Raw genomic sequence first — 21,595 nt, 5'->3', positions numbered from 1 at the left:
AATGACATAAAACAAATGCCTTAAAGTCTTCTTTTAATTATTAACAGGCACTGGAGATAAAAAGAAATGGTCTTCATTCTCAAGGGCCTCACAGTCTTGAAATAAAGTCAAAATATTAAAAAAAAAAAAAAAAAGAAGAAGAAGAAGAAGAGAGAAAAAAATGTACTGTCAAATGATGGCACAAGCCAAAAGGGAAATGGGTGTTCAAAGGAATAGGAAAATACTGAGGTCTGAGCATCTCAAACAATGGCATCACAGGGGTTGTGGCATTTGAAAAAGATGGGTTAAAATCAGACGGAATAGTCAGTCTAGGCAGGAAGGGTGGTCTGAGCAAGGTTTTGGGGTAGGGCAGTTCCTGGCAGGTTTGGGAAGGGAATGGAAGCCATTATCTAAAGTGTTATCTCTCTGAGAGCTTTGAAGACATCAATTAGCCAGAGAAATAGGTATAGTATAATTAATTTCACAGAATATGCTGAAAAGTATTGAGTCAGCAAGTAGTGCCAGATTTTTCTCAATTTTAAGAAAGACAAATGAATAAGGCTCATAAAAGTAACTGAAGATTGCTGTGATCATTTTCCATTATTTGTACACACCAAGTTATCTTGCACTTATATGATATGCCATGATAAAGTCCTTGCATTAGAAAATTATATGATAATTTACTGGATAGTTATGTATTGATTTGGGGTTGAATACTTCAGAGAAGAATAAAGTATTGTGCTTAGCACTATCACGCTCAATGTGAGTTTCTCATTGTGTTCACTAAGAATATGAAGCTCCGTGAAAAATGGCTAAATTAATTTTGAACTCAAATCACTAGCATAAACTGTTTATAAAAATCATCTCTTACAACCCTCCCTTTTAAAAGTATAGATTCATAGAAAATTGTTCACACATTTAGGAAGTGTGCTCCAGAGTTTCCCTTTGGCTCATGGTCTGAGAAATATCTTGGTTTTAATCTAAACATAGAGAGAAATTCACCTAACGACAAACTTCTTGTTGATGTCAAATGAATCAGGAGGCTATGAGCCTCTTAAACTCTGGTTAATGTTTCCTGAAGCATGAAAATAAGCATCTCTAAAGTCAGAGAAAGTGGGGAGGATGGAAGAAAAGAGATCTCTAGGATGGCACAGCTGGCCTGAAACTGGGGAGGCACGAAGAGACCCCTTCTCAGAAGCCCCTTCCTCGTTCTTGTAACACTTGCTTCTCCCCACCTGGGTCGGTCCTCTGTCTACTCCACTCCTGTGCCTTTACTCAAGCTGCAACCTCGTCCAACCCGCCCGCTTACTCCCTCCACACCAATCTGTCTCTTCAGCTCCCCTTCTCAGCGCTCAGCTCAAGATTTATCCACTGCAACAAGTGTGTCCTTTATTTCCTGCAATGCACACTGCTATACATTGTTTTAACTTGTTTATACCAGTTGCCTTCTTCACTGTACAGGTTCTTCTGGACTGATTTTAGTCTCAGCTCTGTTGTAAACTCGATGGTAGGAACTTCTACTATAGCTTGTGAAATTCACAATTAATTGACTGATTCATTGAACAAATATGGACCACAGGTTTCAGCATGGGGCACTGCTGACGCACTCCCAGCTTCCTGGAGGGGATGGTCTCCAGGCCCTCAGTCAGAACCTGTTCTTCTCTTGTGGGCCTTTAATCTATGTTGTTCTTCTTTGCCTTTGATGCCTTCTCATTGTTTTCTACCAATCTCTTCCTTTCATTTCAAAATCAAAATCCAATCTGGGATCTCAATTTTATAGTATAATGCACAAAGAAGGTACTTAATAAATGAATCACATATGACTAAAAATGCCAAACCATGAATTACTAGGAAACTACGATGGTAAATCAACAGCCACAACATTTCCAAATACAAAGCCATTTCCACAGTATTAGCTAAAAATGCAAATAAAACAAAGGTTTTTCACATGTTTAAAGTAAGAAAAAGACCACCTGTACCTACGAAGATCACATCCATGAACCAAAAAACTGTTTTTCCTCTTACAATATTATGCCAGTCAGTGAAAGGGACAGCAAGAGAATCCAGCTGAGATGCATCTCAAATATAATGTTAAGATATAATTTTCTTAATCTGAAATAGTCTCACAAAACCCAGAGTTCTTCCTCTGTGTATACTCTGAGTTACAGGCTAGGTCCAAACATGGGTCAAGCCATTTGACATTCCAAGTCATCTTCCAGTTTTCCACCTTTCTGAGCTAATGCTCCATGCAGAGTTTGTCTTACCTGGTGGCACAGTTCTTCCCACTGCCTCTGCAGAAGCTCCATGCGTTCATTCAGGATGGAAATATCATCAGCACTAATGTAGGCACAGAGGGTGTCCTTCAAGAGTGTCAGCTGAGCCAAGTCATCTGTCCAGCTCCCAGCTGCATTTTCCAGTTCCTAGATTAAAAAAACAAAAACGTGAATACCCCCATGAATATCTACCATCAACAATTTCTGAAGTGTGCTAGGAATCCCCTCTTGATACAATTATTTTTCCATCCATTCTATTTGAACATCTCACTTGGTCTACTTTATTTGCTCTGGTGTTGTCTGGTCATTTGCCAAGTTCTTCTGATAAAACCCCAGGTTGTGGGGCACCTGGGTGGCTCAGTCGGTTAAGGGTCTGTCTTGGGCTCAGGTCATGATCTCAGGGTCCTGAGATGAAGACCCGCATCAGGCTCCCTGCTCAGCGGGGAGCCTGCTTCTCCCTCTCCCTCTGCCACTCCCCCTGACCCACTGTGCTCGCTCTCCTTGCATGTGTGCTCTCTCTCTCAAATAAATAAATTAAAAAAAATAAAACAACCCAGGTTGCTTGACGTATCTTCCTATGATCTATTTACCATTTAACTGATCATTTTGGCTCACCTTATCTTTCTTTTTTTTTTTTTAAGATTTTATTTATTTATTTGAGATAGAGAGAGCATGCACAAAGCAGGGAGAGGGACAGAGGGAGAAGCAGGTCCCCCGCTGAGCAGGCAGCCGGATGCTGGGCAATCCCAGGACCCTGGGATCATGACCTGAGCCGAAGGCAGATGCTTATCTGACTGAACCACCCAGGCGCCTCTTGGCTCATCTTTTCTAAGTTGAAATTTCATCACTGCCTGATCTTCTTTACTTTTAAACTGATTTCATAAACTGCTAATCCAGCCTTTACTTTTGTCCTGAGTTAATGATCACGTTAATAAAACATTTTCAAAAAACCAAACTCCTGGGGTCACGTTCATCCTCAAACACTATGAGTTTACATTCTATGATATAGACTTAATAATGTAATCACTGAAAAGATCCATTGCTGTTATTACTCAGTTGAAAATAATGGATTGAATTCATTTCCTGTAGGAACACAGATTTCTTCAGGTTACTGAAGAAAATATTATGTACTCTGTCCTTTTGGGAAATGATTTAAGAAAAAAACCCATAAAACAATATTTGGATGGGTTGACATTGGTTTTTGCAATGCTTTGAACCGATGACCAGTTTTGCAATTTGTATGAGTCTTGCTTTTTGCCAGCTGTTGATGCTTTTAGATTCCAGCTAATTTTGTGTATAAATAGAGTATTTCACATGGCTTTTTTCCTCTCTTTTTGTCTCTTCACACAGGAGACAAGTTTCTGAAGGCAAAGGCAATTAACGGTACTGTCTGAGGCTAACTTCTCAGGCAATTTAGGCAAACAAGGTTTTAGTCTGAATTTTCCAGGTAATTGCTTTGTTTTGCTGCTAAGGGTGGTTTGGGTTAGAAGAGCAGAGAGCTGGACCAAAATGCATCCTTTTAATCTCCAAACTTAATAGCTGGGTATGTTTGTAACTGTTGTATTTTGGGAGATGAGGTCCCATGGTAACAGCATTTGGCTGAAAGACCAAACCATCCAGGTGGAGTAAATACGCAGTATTTCTGCTTATATTCGTAGACATATTAAGCTGTCATATCAATGTAAATATTTCCCCCTTTTAATGCCCATTTCTAGCCCCTAACTCAAATATCAGATATAATCCATGGTGTAAGGATTATAAAAGAAACACCACCACCACAAAAACTAACTGTTTCAGACTCACAGGCTCCATTAGATGAGTCCCTGTTGTAAAAATACAGCCTCTGGATTCAGGCAGCCTTGATATTTACAAACTCGGAAATGTTATTAAACTTCTAGAAGCCTCAGTTTTCACATCTGTAAAAGGGAAATAATAGACTGTCCTCGTGAGCTTGTGTTTATGTCAACCGAGATAACGCTGTGTAGTCACTGCCACATAAGAGTGGCCCAATAAATGCCCATTTCTGTTTATCACAGTTTTCTTTAATCACTTGTTAGAAATTTAACATCACAGATTTAAAACAAACTTTTTAATCTTTGCATGCTTCTGAATTTACATCTCAAGATAATATTTTCCTCATTTGCCATCCATGATGTAATGTATATTACCTTTTATTTTTCCTAAATCTGCCTCTTTTTTTTTAAAGATTTTATTTATTTATTTGACAGAGAGAGAGCGCGAGCACAAGCAGGGGGAGTGGAGGGGGAGAAGCAGACTCCCCACTGAGCAGGAAGCCTGATGCGGGACTCAACCCCAGGACCCTGGGATCATGACCTGAGCTGAAGGCAGACGCTTAACTTGACTGAGCCACCCAGGTGCCCCATAAATCTGTCTCTTTCGAGTTTCAAAGGATATCCTTAAATTTTGATTCTGAAGAAAAACTCTTAAATCCAGGCTTTTTGTGATTTCAAGACCTCTTTAAAAAATGATTTTTTCTTTAATGCTTATGACTTCTTAGCCAGTGTGAAGCAGAGAACTTCTGATTAAAATCCAAATCATTTTAAGTATGTGTGAAGTTTTTTTTTAAAAAGATTTATTTATTTATTTTAGAAAGAAAGAGAGAGAGTGGAGGAGGGGCAGAGGGAGAGAATCTTCAAGCAGACTCTCGGCTGAGCATCGAGCGTGGCGCCTGACCTCGCAACTTACGAGATCATGACGTGGGCAGAAAGCCAAGAGTCAGAGGCTTCACTGACTAAGCCACCCAGGCGCCCCAGTATCTGTGAAGTTTTACAGCATTACTCCAGGGCAGTGATTTGCAAATGGCTGGGAAACACAAGGGCATGTATTATTTGGGGGAGGAAAAGCATTTGTAAAGGTAGTTTTGACTAGATCTGCATCTTGCTCAGCAGAGAATTGTTATCCAAATACTTCACTTGACTACATAGGTATGAATGGAACATACCCTACAGCCACCAAATCACACTGGTCTCAGCAAGCTCATAATGCAGGGAGCGGTCTGTATTAGCTCCTGATTTGCTTCCAACTGCAACTTGAGGTGTTGATCGTGATCTTTAAGCAGTCAGGGCCCTGAGTACCTGAATGACTGTGTGTCTCCATGCAGTAACTGAGATCAGCCATTTACAGTTCCTGTTTTCCTTACAGAAGAGTGTGGAGGACAGGGTGTTCCCCTAAGGGCCACTGTCTGCAGAATTTCCAGGCTGCCGAGGCTCGCTCTCCTTTCTGTGAACTAGACTATTCTGCTAGAACAACTCTCCAGTGTAGATGCTTTAAAAAGATTGTGTTTATTGCTTTTGACCCAGCTTTTAAATATCTTTTAATGCTGTGTTTGTATTTCTCAAGATAATCCATAAACTAGTCTATAATTTCATCAACTGCAGTAAATCAACAACCAAGTCTCACCAAAGTTGTCTGCCCTAATGCAATATCCAGGAACTTGCATCTACATGTTCACAGATGGAGCAGATTGACTGAATTATGCTTTCAGAGGCAATATGACAGCAGAAGCACAGAGGTAAGTGATGGCTAAAAGCTCAATCCAGTCATTTACCTTGCAACGCATTTGTTCTGCATGCAGCTCTTCGTGGTGATCTGGGAGAGGTTGAGAAAGCTTCTTTTTGAACGTTCGTAGTTTCTCCAGAGAATCAGCTATTCCATTCTCACATTTTTCCCAGTCCTATAATGGGAGAAGAAAGAAATTTCATGGCTTTTTTTTTTTTTTTGTAGGAAACTGGAACAAAAGAAAAACACTCTTCTTAATCCAAGAGAAACAATTAAAGATTCACTGGGGAGTCCACATCCATTTGTAGGCAGCATCAGAAGAGTTGATTGAGTTCTACACTTACGTATGTGACATTAAGCAGGTAATATGCTATGCCTCAGTTTTCCCTATGAAAATGGGCATAACACAAACTCTATAACTGTTGGAGGGCTGGAGGAAGCAATGGTGTGAACACATCAAATACAAGGCCCAGAATATTATGGGTACTCAAAAATGTTATCTGCATCTGGATCAATCTGCAGAGGTAAGAGGTAATCGCACTATTCTGCCTCTTTCCTAACTCCACCCATAAGGTGTCTACATGACCCCAAATGCTTTATAAGAGATAAAAAAGAGGATATGGAATCTCTTTCAGGCTGAAGCGTAAAAATAATATAACCCTGACTCTGATTCAATTCATTATATGAACAGTATGTGGTACATACATTTGATTTGTTACAGAAGTAGAACCACAAATACCAAAGGTTGGCACTGGGTGGGCTTCATCTTGAAAGTGCTGAAATGTGTATCACAAAGGGTTGAGTATATAACACATAAAAGCTGAAACAATCAATAAATGGAAGCAGAGAGATGAGGCAAAATTTTAAAAATATACATCCAGTATGTCACATACAATGAGTGCTCTGGAGAAGAATACAGCAAGTTAAGTGGTAGAGAGTGTGGTGGTAGAGACCAGCAGATCTCTACAGAGTGACAGAGAAAACATACATTATGTGGTTGTTTTGGACGATTATACACCAAACTCGTAGCAGTGGTTACCCCTGGGGAAGATTACAGGATTTGGTGGTGGTATAGGGGAAATTTCATTTTTCACTCTACATACTTTAATTATTACCTGAATTTTTTTTATCAGATGCATGTATTTTTTTTTAATTAAAAGAAAAAAAATGATAGGATCCATAATGGAGACTTGATTCTTTATAGCATTAGAGCTACAAATTAATTCCTGTCTAGTGTCTCAGAGACAATTCAAATTAAATTCACCTAAACAAATCTCCTTAATTTTGCCTATGACCTCCCATTCCTTCCCCCCCCCCGCCCCACCTTCCTGGTGACCCTTCTCAGTGGCCACTCCCCACAACTAAAATTACTGGGTTCCAAAGAAAGACAACTAGAATTGCTTTTAGTAATAAACCTGGTGCCAAATCATGCCGCCTTTCCCTTCACATTATCTCTTCCATTGTCACCAGTTTTTTCTTGTCTGGGCTCTTTCTGTGTTCTTTCCTGATGCTTTATTTTTAGCACAGCAACCCACAGGTGCTATGACCAAAACTGTCTTCTGTTAGAAGTGCTGACTAAAGTGCCTCCCTACTCAAAAGGTCTTTTGGTTTCTAACTGAACTGAGAATTTGGCCCAAGATTGTCATTTCTCTTTTAAATTCCTTCAGGGAACTTCCTAGGGTGCATAACCACATTCCCTCTTTCCATTTACCAGAAAAAACACAAACTGTCTGTCTTGGTCAGATTTGTACCCATTCCCCTTTGTTAAAGTATCTCTGTGTTCCCAGGCTACAAGTAGTTCATCAGTGCTAAGCAAAGTGAGATCCTCTTACTAAACTGAACAGCATTCTCAATGAAATCATCACACACTCTGAAACCTATCAACAAGCCATCAGTGAATGTTCATTGATCTAAAAGAGAAAAGGCCGGTTTCTTATTTTCCATAACAAAATTAAGAGGCCATAGTGAAGCAGGTGAACATGAAGGCCACAGAATTAGAATCACTGTATTTTGACATATTTACTCAGAGCATTAAATCAAGGGCTAAAATTAGATAAGCATTATAGCAGTGATGTGAAGATACACTAAAATAAAGAAAAATGACATTAACATTAGAATTTAGCTTCATGAATTCCTTCTTAGGCAAATGGGTCCTAGTGTATGATTTAAAATAAAATAAACTTTAACAAGAGAAGAATAAGGATTCCCCTTTCCAAGGGTGGCTTAGATTCCAAAGCTATAATCCAGTCTTTTTATTACATGAATTACAAGGAAATAACAAAATGTCATGGTCTGCAAACATCTATCAAAGTGGATGTTTTACACACCAACAAACAGACTGGCAAGAAAAGCAAATGCAGTGACTCAGCCATTTCGCCTAATTAAAGTCTTGGGAATGAGTCCAAAAATCACATCACAAATAAAGAAAAATATATGATTAAAATGATCTCTACAGAATGAGTTACAACATTTTTAATCCTTTCCTGAAAGCAAAAAAAGAAGAAAAAAAGAATCAGACATATTGTATTACTGATGAATTGTGCTGTGTGCAAATAATAGTTCTTTAACAAATGTTCAGTGGCATTTTTGATTGATTGTTTCCCACACAGAAGGTAATATATTATTAAATAAAATTCAACAGAATAAACCCAAAGGGTGTGCATACTTGAAGCATTATAAAAGCAAAACGTGTTCCATTACCTTTAGTTACTATCTGTGATCCACAAACGTGGCAAGCCAAGTTTAATAGATAACTTTGTTGAAGTGTTGGTGATTATCAACATATATAAAACTTTCCTATTTAGCTCTGTTCACTCTTGAATATGAAAATAATATCAACAGTGATAATGACCATCACTTATTGCATGCTCAATGTGTGCCACATGTTTACTTTCATTATTTCATTAAATCCTCACAATACCGTCTGAAGGAGGGGTAATCATGCCTACTCCAGAGAGGAGGAAACTGAGCCTCAGACAGGTTGAGTTAATCAGGTTAAATTGGTTTATTATGGTTTTAACTTGGCTATATCTGGCTCCAGAAACCATGCCCTGTACCCAATGCCTTCCGATTATGTATTGCGTATGGTTACAGAAAGTGAGGGAGAAAGTATCTTGTGGGGGGTCTGGATAAATCTACCTCTCCCTAAACTTGCGGTATGATTAGTATGCTCTCTGTATCCAACAAAAGGCTTAATATACCTCCTGAATTTTATCTCATAGCAATGTGCTTGGATAAACTAAGATGAAATCAAGAGTGTCCTCTTGGATAGGTTTTTCCCTGCTGTAAAATAAGAGATATCAATCTTAAAAACCACTTTAGAGTCTTAGATCAGGGAGTGGAATCTACTCTTTGCATTCCTGTTTGGATTTATAAAATCATCACAGGGCTCTTGGCTCAGCACCGACCATTAATCAGAATTCGTCACTTGGACAGTCTTATTAGACTTAAAACTACTCAGCTGGGGGATTTTTCTGAAAGACAAACTGCTGAAAATTGGGAAACTTCTCCAGGTCATGCAAGACAGGACAAAGTCTTAAATGAGACACAGGGCAGGGGATCAAAATACTGCAGGGTATGACTTAACGATCTTTGCTTTGTCTGGAAAGCTAACAACAGGAGGGCGCAGCAGGACCACTTACGTGGCTTCTGAAATTGCATTACATCTACAGGAGCAAAGAGCTGAACTTACTTTCAGCAAGAAGGCCAGCTTTGTCTTCTGCTCCTCCAGACGCACGCTGGCTGATTTCCACTTGTCCTGGATTTCCGCGAGCTCGGCCTGCAGGGCGGCCTCAGCCCCACTGTCGGCTGAGAGGAGGAGCTGTTTGCCCGCCTCCACCGTGAGGATGTAGCTGCCTTGTTGACGCAGGCACACTTTTTCTTTGAACTGAAAGGAACCATAGCTTTTTACTTTCTCATTCTTTTCTTCACCAGGTCCCTATTGCAAGTGTGTTTAAGCGACCCTACAGTCTTTCATACATTGCATGCCCTCTTTATCCAACATTTATGGAGCTAGTACTTGGGCGTGAATGAAGCACTGTAAAAATGAATGAGAGTTCAACAGGGGAGGCTTAATTTCTGTCCCCAAGTTAAATACAATCACAGTGCAATACAGAAACTGCTCGAGGAGATTGATGCACAGGGAACACACTGTTACATGTCTCATTTGTCTTAAGTTTTATTAGGATCTTTTAATTTCTTCCACAAAAAAAGGTTTGTGATGCTCGGTTCATACAGATAACCCACTTCCAAGAAAGACCCGTGCTCAGATATCTAACCCACATGGATGCAAGACAGGCTTCCTCAAAGGGAAAAGGCTTCATGAGTCTTGGAAGACATACGAATACAGTCAGATGAAGAACGACCTAGTGTGATGAAGGCCAGGAGTCAGGGAGAAGAATCCTTCCACGCAGACAAATGAAGATGGGCAAATTTACTATACGAGATCAGTAGGATGAATTCAGGACCTCGGTGTAGTTTTCAGGGACTGAAATACAGTAGACAGGTGAAAGAGTGGCAGAAGATGATACAAGATCACACCTTGCACAGGTATTTTTTTAATAGTGAAAGTGACTGAGATTCACAGGAGAATATTAAGCAGGGAAGTGATGTGTTTGGATTAAAACACTCTGCAGCAGGGTAGAAAATGGAATGGAAAAGGGCATATATTGGATACACTGAAATAGGTTAGAAAGCTAGTGTCTCTGTAGGTAAGAAATCAAGAGCTCCTCATCTAAGGTAGTGGCAGTGGGGATGGAAACTGGGAGTGTGTTAGAAATGGGGGGGTGGAGAGAACAAGAATATAGCTCTAGAGTTACTCTAAAATTCCTAACTGACAGACCAGATAGCTGGTAATGACATTTCGTTGAATAGGGGACATGGGACAAGGGACTGCCAGAGAATGGCTCATCCAGATATTACAGGCTCCGTGGGAACCCATGGAGTATACTATGTCTATGATGCATATATATATATATATATATATGTATATATATATATATAAATAAATATAAAGGCAGTTGAATACATAAGTTGAAAGCTCAGGAGGTAGATGTAACTGGAAGATAACACGTTGGCCCTTCTGTACTAGGAGGAGGCAGACGAAGCCATGGGGGGATGAGGTCTCCCAGGAGAAAGGAAGCAGCAAACAATGACCTCTAAAGCAAGAGGAGACATGAAATACTGGGGACGACTGATCAGAGTACTAGGAGGGAGCCACCTAAGGGGCTGGAGGCCCAGGTTCCCAGGCAGATGGAAGGAAGGGGCCAAACCAGGAATGGACCAAGAGCTCAGACAGGACTAAGACATTTATCTTTTCTGGAATACTCAAGTTACACGTTTAAATTGCTCATGGTTATAATCAATGCAAAGTGCTCCATTCCTGGCCATTGCCTTTCCCTCCATGCTGAAGGTTAGTGAGCTGCTGGGAGGCACTGGTGTGGGCTGTGGACGGGGTCTGTGAGCGGCTGGGCCCGACCAGACTATCATTGAATACGGACTTTGTAATGCAATCAGATTGTAAGTTCCTGTTGATACTTTGGAACAGTATTTGTCCTCATTCCAGTGTCACTCAGGAACCTGGTGAAGAACTGAGGCGAGGGTAAGGTGTATAGCGGAAATGTAGAAGAGGTTTAAAAAGCCCATGTTTTGCACCTTACCTGCACTTCATCAAAGAGGGTCCTTGCCTGTTGCAGTGGTATTGGGACGCTTCCGAGAGCACTCACGGGAAGATAGGACACTTCAACCAACCATTTACGAAGCTTCTCTGCCATCTCCCTGTATCGCTGCCACTGGCGAATCTGGCTGTCGATGATGCCCCTCCTCTGCTGGGCCCTGCGAATTACTCCCTGCCACTGATTGCTGAGAAGTGTCAATTTCAGGTTGAATTCATCTCTGGTGCAGAAATAATTACACAGGGAGGAAACACTGTTACCCTGGATGCATTTACATGTAAGTCATGTATACACACAATGTATATACACTCGATGACCCTCAAGAGCCCTGAGAAGTGATTTAGGGCAGAGGTTCTCAAATATCATGCCATGATCTTTTATCAGGTCTATTTCAAGTAATTTTTAAAATTAATACCTATTGGTTTCTGCCAACAGTGAGTATTTTCACGTCTCAGCACAGGTTAAAGGCCAATCTGTAAGGTCACTAATTATTCCCTACCTGAATGCACAAGTGGGGAGAGAGCATAGGGTAGCAGATGCAGTGGGAAGGGGCCCAAACAGTGTATGCAGCAGGTGACAGCATCTTGTGAGTGCTACAGTGAGAGGGAGAAAATGAGGACCAGGGAGCCTGGATGGCTCAGTCAGTTAAGTGTCTGCCTTCAGCTCAAGTCAGGATCCCAGGGTTCTGGGATTAAGCCCTGTGTTGGGTTCCCTGCTCAGTGGGGAGTCTGCTTCTCCCTCTGCCCTCTCCCCCTGCCTGTGCTCTCTCTGTGTCAAATAAATAAATAAAATTTAAAAAAATAAATAAAATATTTTTAAAAAAAGAAAATGAGAACCAAACTTTTTTTTTTTTTAAAGATTTTTTTTTTATTTATTTATTTGAGAGAGAGAAAGAGATAGAGAGCATGAGAGGAGGGAGGTTCAGAGAGAGAAGCAGACTCCCTGCCGAGCAGGGAGCCCGGTGCGGGACTCGATCCTGGGACTCCAGGATCATGACCTGAGCCGAAGGCAGTCGCTTAACCAACTGACCCACCCAGGCACCCGAGAACCAAACTTTTTTATAAACCTCCGTCTTCAGCCAGAATTATAAGCCACTTTGGATGAACAACACTGGGTTATTTCAGCTAGAATCATAAGCCACTTAAATAAAACCATGTTATTTATTTATTTATTTATTTATTTATTTATTTATTTATTTATTTTAAAAATTTATTTAAAAAAATTTTTTTTAAGATTTTTATTTACTTATTTGAGAGAGAGAGATCACGAGTGTGTGTGGGGGGGTGGCATGGAGGAGCAGAGGGAGACGGAGAAGCTCCATATTCCCTCACAATAAACAGCCCTAATCTTTAGTGAATTATTCCACATATTAATCTAAATCGTTCCTTTTACATTTTAAACCCACTTCATTTTGTTCTTAGAAAAATGAAAACTATGTAGTCATCACTGTCTGTTTGAAGGTTGTCCACATACTTAGAGATAGTAAATTTTACTTAAGTGTTCTCAGTTTCAGGCTAAATAATCTCAGGTCTTTTAGTTTGTCCTTTCTACATCTGTGTTTTCTACTTTAAAAAAAAAATGTTGGTAGTTTTTTAGGAAGTTTTCCTTAACATTCAATCTGTAGCTCTAGAACTGGTTTGTCCAGTATCAAACAGAATGAGTTTCTTTGTAAATTAGGGTGTTATTCACATTTTAATATTAAAGTGTAACATTAATTGTTTTTTCTCTATTGTGTTAGTTTTGCTTTTCTTCCTTAGATACACTATTCTCTCCTCTTGAGGGTGGCTTCAAATCTGAGCTGAACTTATTCTTGTGGACTCCTATATTGTTGACATGTCCTATCATCTAGGCCTACTCTAAACCTTGGTTTTGTAACCAAATGTGTTACTGGTGCTTCTGTTTTTGAAAGGAAATTCTGATGTTAATAATCTAATTGCAGTAGAATTAAATGTGATGAATTAGGCTCATGAAGCTCCCCTAGAAGTTACAAGCATCTATCACCTCTGAAGACATTTCACTCCAGGACTTGGGAATGTCCTACAACAGGGAAAGTGCCCCGCACACTGCTTTTCCATCAGGCCACTATCCAAGGTCTCTTTGGAGCCCTCGCCCTCACTTTCTGTAGAGCCCAACTGTCCTGAGCCACCTGCCAGCTCGCGGAAGTACTTAACACATGACACGGTTCTCATGGCTGAACTTGAACCCTAAAACACAAAACTTATAAACAAACTTTTAAAACACAATGCATTTGTAATCTGGGGCCTTCATGCTCTAATCTGAATATTTTTCTTCTCTTGCAATTTTCAGAAGCATCCTCAGTCCAAACCTCCCATTTTCCTCTCTTCAGTGTTTCTCCTTAACTGTTAACATTTACAATTTAATAGATGTTAGCTTGTACGGGAATTTTAAATTTTGTTTTACATACTGGCTTAAACTTTTATAATACTTTTATAGAGTTGACTGGGGGAGGATAAAGCAAAGAAAAAGTTAATTGCATTTGAATTTGTTTTATTTTGAGGGCCTTAAATTCTCAGTAAAGCTCACGTTTAAGTTTGGCTTACTTTGGAATAGAATAAATACGGTATCACATTTTGTCGTTCCAAGCTTAACCATGAAAATCTTTCATGTTACCTCCAAAGAAATATCCTCTTAAAACTGAAATTGCTTCAAAACGTTAAAAAAAACCTCTTAACGAAAACAGTGATTTATGTTCTTTTTTTTTTTTTGGAAAAAAAATACTAAGTTAGTTATAATCACAATTACTGATCCTTAATATGGGAAAGATGTTCTTATGTAAATGTGTAAGTATCAATGAGGTTTATACTCCAAATATCGCTACATAAGGTAGATGGGATAGACTAGATATTGTTTCTAGGAAATGTAAATATAGCACGAAATCGGCAATTCACATACAGGAAGTCAAAAGAGGAGCTAGATTTTACCTCTTCGTTTTTAATAAAGAGGTAATCTGCTAAGTAAATGAAGAGGAAGCAGGATTTCAATGTGTCAGAGTGTCATCTGACTTAAGGTGGCAAACCATTTTCAAGCCTGGAATTACCATGGTGTGGGAAAGCTGGCTGGCTGGTCCTCACTAAAAACCAGATACACAATTCTGTGGCTAGTTGAGTGACCTTGGTCACATCAGTTGGCATTTCTGGGCCTCAAGTTTTCATCTATAAGTAAGAGAGATGATCTAGTGATCTCTGTGCTCCTTTGAGGAATAGCATTTCTGTAACTGTATGAGAGGAGTAGAAGCATCTGTTTACAAACCATTGATACATCATTAATACAGGTTGTTCTGATCTATTCATTAATTCCAGTCTCCTGCAGAGGTCTGGAGAAGGTTGGCTAGGTGATTTCCAATTACTCTATGTCCTTCATGTAATATAATAACAGTTCTTTAAAAAGATTCAATACTCAGCAGTTTCAGAGATTCAGACAAGCCTTTCCTCCAATTACTGAGGCTCCATTGCAGTACAATTGCCTGAGGAAGATTAGACATATGCCCTCTAATCTGCTCATTAAAAAGAAAATGATTAATTTACTGAAACCTTTCTTCATAATAATATATCAAAGATCCTACCTGTCATCAACTTGACCTTGTTCTAGAAGACGCTGCCCATCAATAATGATCGAGTGCAAAATCTGCTGGCGACTGAACATCTCTGCTTGAAACAACTATTATTTGAAAAAACATAAAAACATACTTTCAGAGTTCCCAATTTTAGTGACCAGTTTTCTAGTAACTTCCCCCAAATTCTGGTTTTAGCAAGGCTTTGAAAAATATTTCCAGTCGTATCAGGATATGTGTGAAATCCTGAAGTATATCCAGAATGTATTTTTCAACAATCAATTAAGATATACTTAAAGATAACGTTTAGTTTTTGCTTACAAAAACTAAGTGACTAAAAGTAGAATTATGTTTCTCTTCTTTCAAAATCACCTAATAACACTGGTTAACATATAATTTGTATTCTTGTTTATTTTCAGGTAGAGAATAGCTTAAGACCTTTCAGAAAGTTGAAAAAGATTTAAGAAACCCCACATTTTTCTTTTCTTTTTTTATCCGAACTTACTGTTTTTTAATCTAATTTGGTTGATAAAATTATTTCATTACAAACAAATTCAACAAAAAGTTTTTCAAATTATTTCTGCTACGTTTTAAACAGTTTTATTGAGATATAATTCAGATACCTTACAATTCACCTATATAGGGTGTATAATTTATTGACTTTTAGTATAGTTATAGACATGTGCAACCATCACCACAATCGATTTTAGACCAAAAAGAACTCCACACTCAGCAATCCCTCTCCATTTCTTCCCAATCCATGAGCACCAGATAACCACTAACCTATTTTCTGTCTCTACAGATTTGCCTACTCTGGACATTTCATGTAAATGGAATCATGCAATGTACTGTCTTTTGTGACTGGTTTCTTTCCACTTAGCATAATGTTTCCAGCGTTGATCCATGTGCAGGATGCATCATCTCCACATTCCTTTTTACTGCTGAGTAGTATTCCACTGTACAGATACACCAATTTTATTTATTCGTTCATCAGCTGATGGATATTTAGGGTTGTTCCCATTTTGGGCTATTATAAATAACACTGCTATGAACAATATTCTTGCACAAGTTTCTGTGGACAAATATTTTAATTTCTCTTGTGTATAAAGCTAAGAGTGGAACTACCAGGTCATATGGTAACTCTGTTTAGTATTTTGAGAACTGCCCAGCTGTTTTCCAAAGCAGCTTCACCATTTTACATTTCCACCAGCAATGTATGAGGATTTCAATTCCTATATACCCTCATCAATACTTGCTGTCTTTTTCACTATAGCCATCATAGTAGGTATAAAGTGGTATCTCAATGTAGTTTTGATTCACTGTCTTTAATTCCATCTTCAGTCACCTTGATAAAACTGGACTTAAAAATACCTTATACATAAAGCCTCCATTTTTAAAATTTAAGCAAAATGCTTTAAAATTAGTTTCATTCTACGTTCCTTTAAGCTTTTCTCTGCTTTTAGGTAAATCCTATTTCTCCATTTGTGTATATTTCAGAAACATGTGGGCCAATGTGGTTATAACAACGAACAGCAAAATTGAGACAAACAGCAAATTAAATAATTTGCTTTTTGTATCTAGTTCTCTCTTTGCTGTTTCTTAAGAAATAATTATAATGCCATTTGATCAAGAGGTACTCTTGGAGATATTTGATAACTTGATTTCCAAGTATAAAATATGGGTATTTTTTTATAGAACACTCAATTTTCATTATCAAAGACTTGTGATCAAAGCATAATCTCTCAAGCAACTAGCCTTGGCAATATTAACGTAGTATGTAACTCAATTTGAAAATTGTCTAACTTTCTGCATGCCTTCCACACACACCCCTGATTCCCCCCCCACACCCTCCATAAGGAGACTTTTAGCACAGTTCTGGCAGTATACATTGCAGGATATTGAAGCCTGCCACATTTTTAAAACCAACTATGGAAGCAAAGAACTGGACCACATTCAAGCTTAAGAAAGAAGGCAGAACAATGCCTCCATGTGAGCAGACTCAGCCCAAGATACAGTGCCTGAACTCCTCCACATGGCATTGTACAGCCTTTTCCAAAGACTGAAAACTGTTTTACTACCCAAAAACCTACCAGCATAACTTACCTCATGGGCTCTCTGCTGCTCCAAAAGATGCTGATAGTTGCCTGAAATCTCGACTGCTAACTTTTGTTCCGTTTGAACCAGGAATTCCATCCATGTTTCACATTTTTCCAAGAAAGTCTGGTGTTGCAGCAAAAATGACTGCAACTTACTGACAAAACAAAGGAAAAAGAATAATGATTATGTTGTTGTTTGTTAGTTCTTATATTGTCAGCATATAAAACCAGATTAAATAAATATTTTCTCCCTCCAGTTCTAATTTGACCACCACAAAGCTTTCAATGTTAGGTAGTACTTTTAAAAAAAGAATAAAAGTTTAAAATGGTAGGTTTTCAAAATGATAAAATTATGTATGTACCTTTAATATATTCTTATGAAAAAGAGTTTTTTTTTTCTTTTTTGTTAAAACAGTATTTCGTACATCAAGCATGGGAAACCATTTCACAATCTGAGTTCGCCACTTCTAGTTCAAATTTTTTGAGTATCACTGGAAAGACTTGGAATTTATAAATATGCACAAACCATGCACTTATATCACCCAAACATCTCTTGGTTACTCTACCTGAATCTTTCTGTGGTCTGAGAGGAGATCAGAGACCAGTGTCGGTTCAGGTTCTGCATCCTTTTGATTTCTTTATCATTCAGCGGTAGCCTATATCCAAGCTCATTCAGACGGTCTAGGTCAGGCGCCATGCTGCTGAATTTTAGCATCTGCCCCTGGAAGCAAGATTTAAAAGCCAGTTAGCACTATGGTCAGAAAAGGCAGAGTTCTTTCAAACTGCACAGGGACCTTCTGATTTCAGGAAGAAGTAGGTCTTTGGTCTCCCCTGCATTTCTAGGCCACTGACTTGTCATCTCCAGAGCTGCAAATAAAGAAGAGCTGTGTCTCCTAACCCATTCCCCTGCTGTTACTCCCACTGCCACAGCTCCTCACTGGCTTCCACTGAATGTTTAGCAGTTTCCGTGAATTACTTACTTGCTGATGGATGAAAATTATGCTGATGACTGAAAAGGCTTATTTCCTACCCTTTATATTCCATTTGTCTATGCTAATCTGCTCCTTTATTATCTAATACCAGTAAGAATATTTATAATGGTAACCATTGTAATAGTAATAGCTAACGTTTCTTGAGCACTTATAATGAACCAAATAGTAGTATAAGAGCTTTACAGGTAATAACTCATTTTATTTGCAAAACAATCCCCTAAGGTAAGTACCATGACTATTCCGACTTTATGAAGAGAAAAAAGAGGCTCAGAAATGGTAAGTGAATTGTTTATGGCCACCCAGCTAGTAAGTGGTAGAGCTGGGTAAACAAGGGCCATTGAGTGCTTGCTAGATGAATGTGATCCCTTTTGAGCTTTGATGTCACCACATATTATCCTAGCAGCTTCAGTTTTAGGTCCTTGGCCCCAATCCCAAAGTGGTGAGACTCAGCTGACAAAGCTTTCAGAGTTCCTCCTTCCCTTTAAACACAGGACAAAGCTGTCTCTTCTGGTTTTCCTGTGGGTATTGTAACTCCATCTGGGAAACTGGCTATAGGAAGAGAAAAATGGCAGGACACCTTTGGCTGTGTGTGTTTCCTCTCTGCATGCTCTGAAATAGGCTCATTACCATAAAGACAGAATAAATCTTTCCAACTGTTGAAGTCAAAAGCATAACAACAGCCTTGGCGGATGGCAGAATTTTCATGGATAGATACCAGCCGTGAGCAAAACTGACAGGCAGTGGTCTTTCTCATGGGGCTTCCGGACAGTGAGATACCATTCCAGCAGTACCAATCCACAATAGCAGTTACCTAATCACATGAACGTAATTAAATGGTATGTAAAAAATTCTGAAGAAAAAAAAATAGCATGCTATGAAAGTGTGCCATGGGCAGCCTGACCATGAACAAAAGGGGAAGCTTTCTTAAGAGAGTGACACTGAAGGGCGCCTGGGTGGCTCAGTTGGTTAAGCGACTGCCTTCGGCTCGGGTCATGATCCTGGAGTCCCGGGATCGAGTCCTGCATCGGGCTCCCTGCTCAGCGGGGAGTCTGCTTCTCCCTCTGACTCTCCTCCCTCTCATGCTCTCTGTCTCTCATTCTCTCTCTCGCAAATAAATAAAAAATTAAAAAAAAAAAAAGAGAGTGACACTGAATAAAATGAACAAAAGTTCATTCCTTTTGGTAGCAAGGGAGTTGGTGGGGACAAAAAATGAATTCCAGAAAGAGGTGACATTATACGAACAGATGCTAGGAAAGCACTGTGATGGACACTGAGATGAACAGTGGTGAAGACAAGACCCTTAGGAAGATGGAAGCCAGGTCCACTGGGCATGAGAATCCACACTGGGCTTCACCCTGACAGCACCCTGAGGAACCTGTGAAGGGTCTGAAGCACAGGAATAATATGATGAAACTGGCATGTCTATTGCTATCATTTTATTTACTGAATGTTTAAAATAGTTAATAAGTAAAACCCTTTTTTTTTTTTAAAGATTTATTTATTTATTTATTTGACAGACAGAGAGCACAAGTAGGCAGAGAGGCAGGCAGAGGGAGAGGGAGAAGCAGACTCCCCACTGAGCAGGGAGCCCGACGCAGGGCTTGATCCCAGGACTCCAGGATCATGACCTGAGCCGAAGGCAGCCGCTTAACTGACTGAGCCAGGCACCCCATAAGTAAAACCCTTTAAAAGCAAAAGATCATTCTGGCAGCTGTGGGTTGGAGGGGTTGGGGTGGATGCACAGAGGGCCATGGAGGCTGTTGCTGGGGTCAGACATAGGCGGCTTGCCTAGGAGTGGATGAGGGTAGAGAGGGAGACGGGAGGCTCAAGGGCTCCGAAGGAGGAGGTGACCCACTGGGCAGGGGAAGGGACAAGAGGTGGGAAGAAGGAGCGAGCTGGAATCCTAGGACTGCCCCTGGACGGCTCCCATCCGGGGTATGAAATCAGTGTGTGCACATTGCAGCAAAACAGAGCTGGCAAGGGTTTCTTTGGAAGCTCAAAAAAAAAAGCAGGCTTGTGTCAGGAGTTGTGAGTATTCCTTAAGATTCTGAGGACAAATGCTACCAGATTTAGGCCTAGGACTGGAATGTACTTACCTTAAGTTCTTCCATCCTTTCCTGGATGATTGAAAGGTCAGACGAGTGGCTAGGGTCCTGCCCTTGTAATATTTCTTCAGCTTCTACTACCCAGGCTTCCAACGCTTCCAAGGTCTTGGTAAAGGTTTCATAGTCAAGAACTCCAGCCTTTTTTTTTTCCCCCCACAAAAGAAAATAGGTATTTAGATATCTAATGAAAGGGCAATTGGATATTGAAATTATTTTTCATATTCTTGTGTCAAATTGCCATCCTCAAGATGCCATAACTAAAGAAACAAGGCTACATGATTTAACCTTTCTTCTCTTTATTCATGTAATTTTTTGAAAACTTAGAATTACTCCTAGATACCATGTATTAATTGACCAATTAAAGTCATTTTTAAAATATACTACCAAACAGAAAAAGATTCTGATTCTTGGCAAAAACTTGTTCTATAAACATGAATGTCAATACTAAAGCCATTTGGTACTTATTAGTCGAATGTATTTTACTCAGTACCACAGAAGGAAGCATTGCTTTAGGGGCAAAATCACATTGCAAAGAATAGTGTAAGACTCCCACCTTCCCTTGTCCTCATTGGAACTTCCAAGTTCATTTACTTTTTAATTCCTTGGTCTTGAAAGAGGTGTTGTCTCAATGATGAAAAAATTTTCTTTTCCTGTGTTTAGGCTCAGATGTTATAGAAAGCCAATTTATAACACCTACCAAATATGAGCTCTGTAACATACCTGTAACATAGTCTGCTGCTTGCAGAGAGCCTGCTCTAGGGCACATAGGTGCTGACTCAAAGACAGCTGATCAGATTGAATGGCTGATGCTGCCGAAGCATCCACTTGTTGCTTGAGCTGCTCTCCCAGCTCATGGAGAACAAAAAGGGAATCCTTCACTGTCCCCAGTCCTTTGAGGAGATCCTATAGATGATGAAAATATGCCTATTATGAAACACCATGGTAAGTGTACTCCTTAAACTGATAATCAGCAAAGGACCACACATCTGGGAACACTCAATTCTTACTTATCAAATTATTATGCTAAATAACCTTCACCTGCAGAAAAATCATGAATTAAATCTGATTTTCAAAAATGGATGTGTGTTAACATTTTTAGAGATACATGTACTATTCTTATAATAAAAGCCACATAGGTTCATTGTAGGACATTGGGGGAAATGCAGAGAAACATACATAAGAAGAAACATTATCTACAAGCAGAGCCAATAACCGGAAATATTTGGGCAGGTTTTTCCTATCCTTTCATGTAGTTCATATCAAATCAAAAACATAATGCTACATTTTACCTTTTCTTGCTTAATATTATACACAAGGGATGAGTTTGTCAACAGCATCTTTCATTCACATGGTTGCATTAGAGTGATTACAGCAGATCCTCCTATCTC

General features: G+C 39.4%; 1 protein-coding gene across 1 annotated transcript in view; it reads right to left on the bottom strand.

Moving 5' to 3' along the window:
* LOC110583170 (nesprin-1) overlaps positions 1-21,595 on the bottom strand; it is an 86,145-nt gene that overhangs the window by 62,396 nt on the left and 2,154 nt on the right. Inside the window, exons 3-11 of the mRNA XM_044917406.1 lie at positions 20,928-21,110; positions 20,199-20,345; positions 17,677-17,831; positions 17,118-17,265; positions 15,027-15,121; positions 11,429-11,663; positions 9,463-9,657; positions 5,821-5,946; positions 2,244-2,399 (exon numbers count right to left, since the gene is read on the bottom strand). Of these exons, the coding sequence (XP_044773341.1) occupies positions 2,244-2,399; positions 5,821-5,946; positions 9,463-9,657; positions 11,429-11,663; positions 15,027-15,121; positions 17,118-17,265; positions 17,677-17,831; positions 20,199-20,345; positions 20,928-21,110 (1,440 nt within the window). The remainder of the gene's footprint in view (positions 1-2,243; positions 2,400-5,820; positions 5,947-9,462; positions 9,658-11,428; positions 11,664-15,026; positions 15,122-17,117; positions 17,266-17,676; positions 17,832-20,198; positions 20,346-20,927; positions 21,111-21,595) is intronic.

This window comes from Neomonachus schauinslandi, chromosome 8 (assembly GCF_002201575.2).
Source record: "Neomonachus schauinslandi chromosome 8, ASM220157v2, whole genome shotgun sequence".
NCBI classification, from domain to species: Eukaryota; Metazoa; Chordata; class Mammalia; order Carnivora; family Phocidae; genus Neomonachus; species Neomonachus schauinslandi.
Note: the sequence above shows the minus strand (reverse complement) of the source record. Positions and strands in the feature narration are given on the sequence as shown.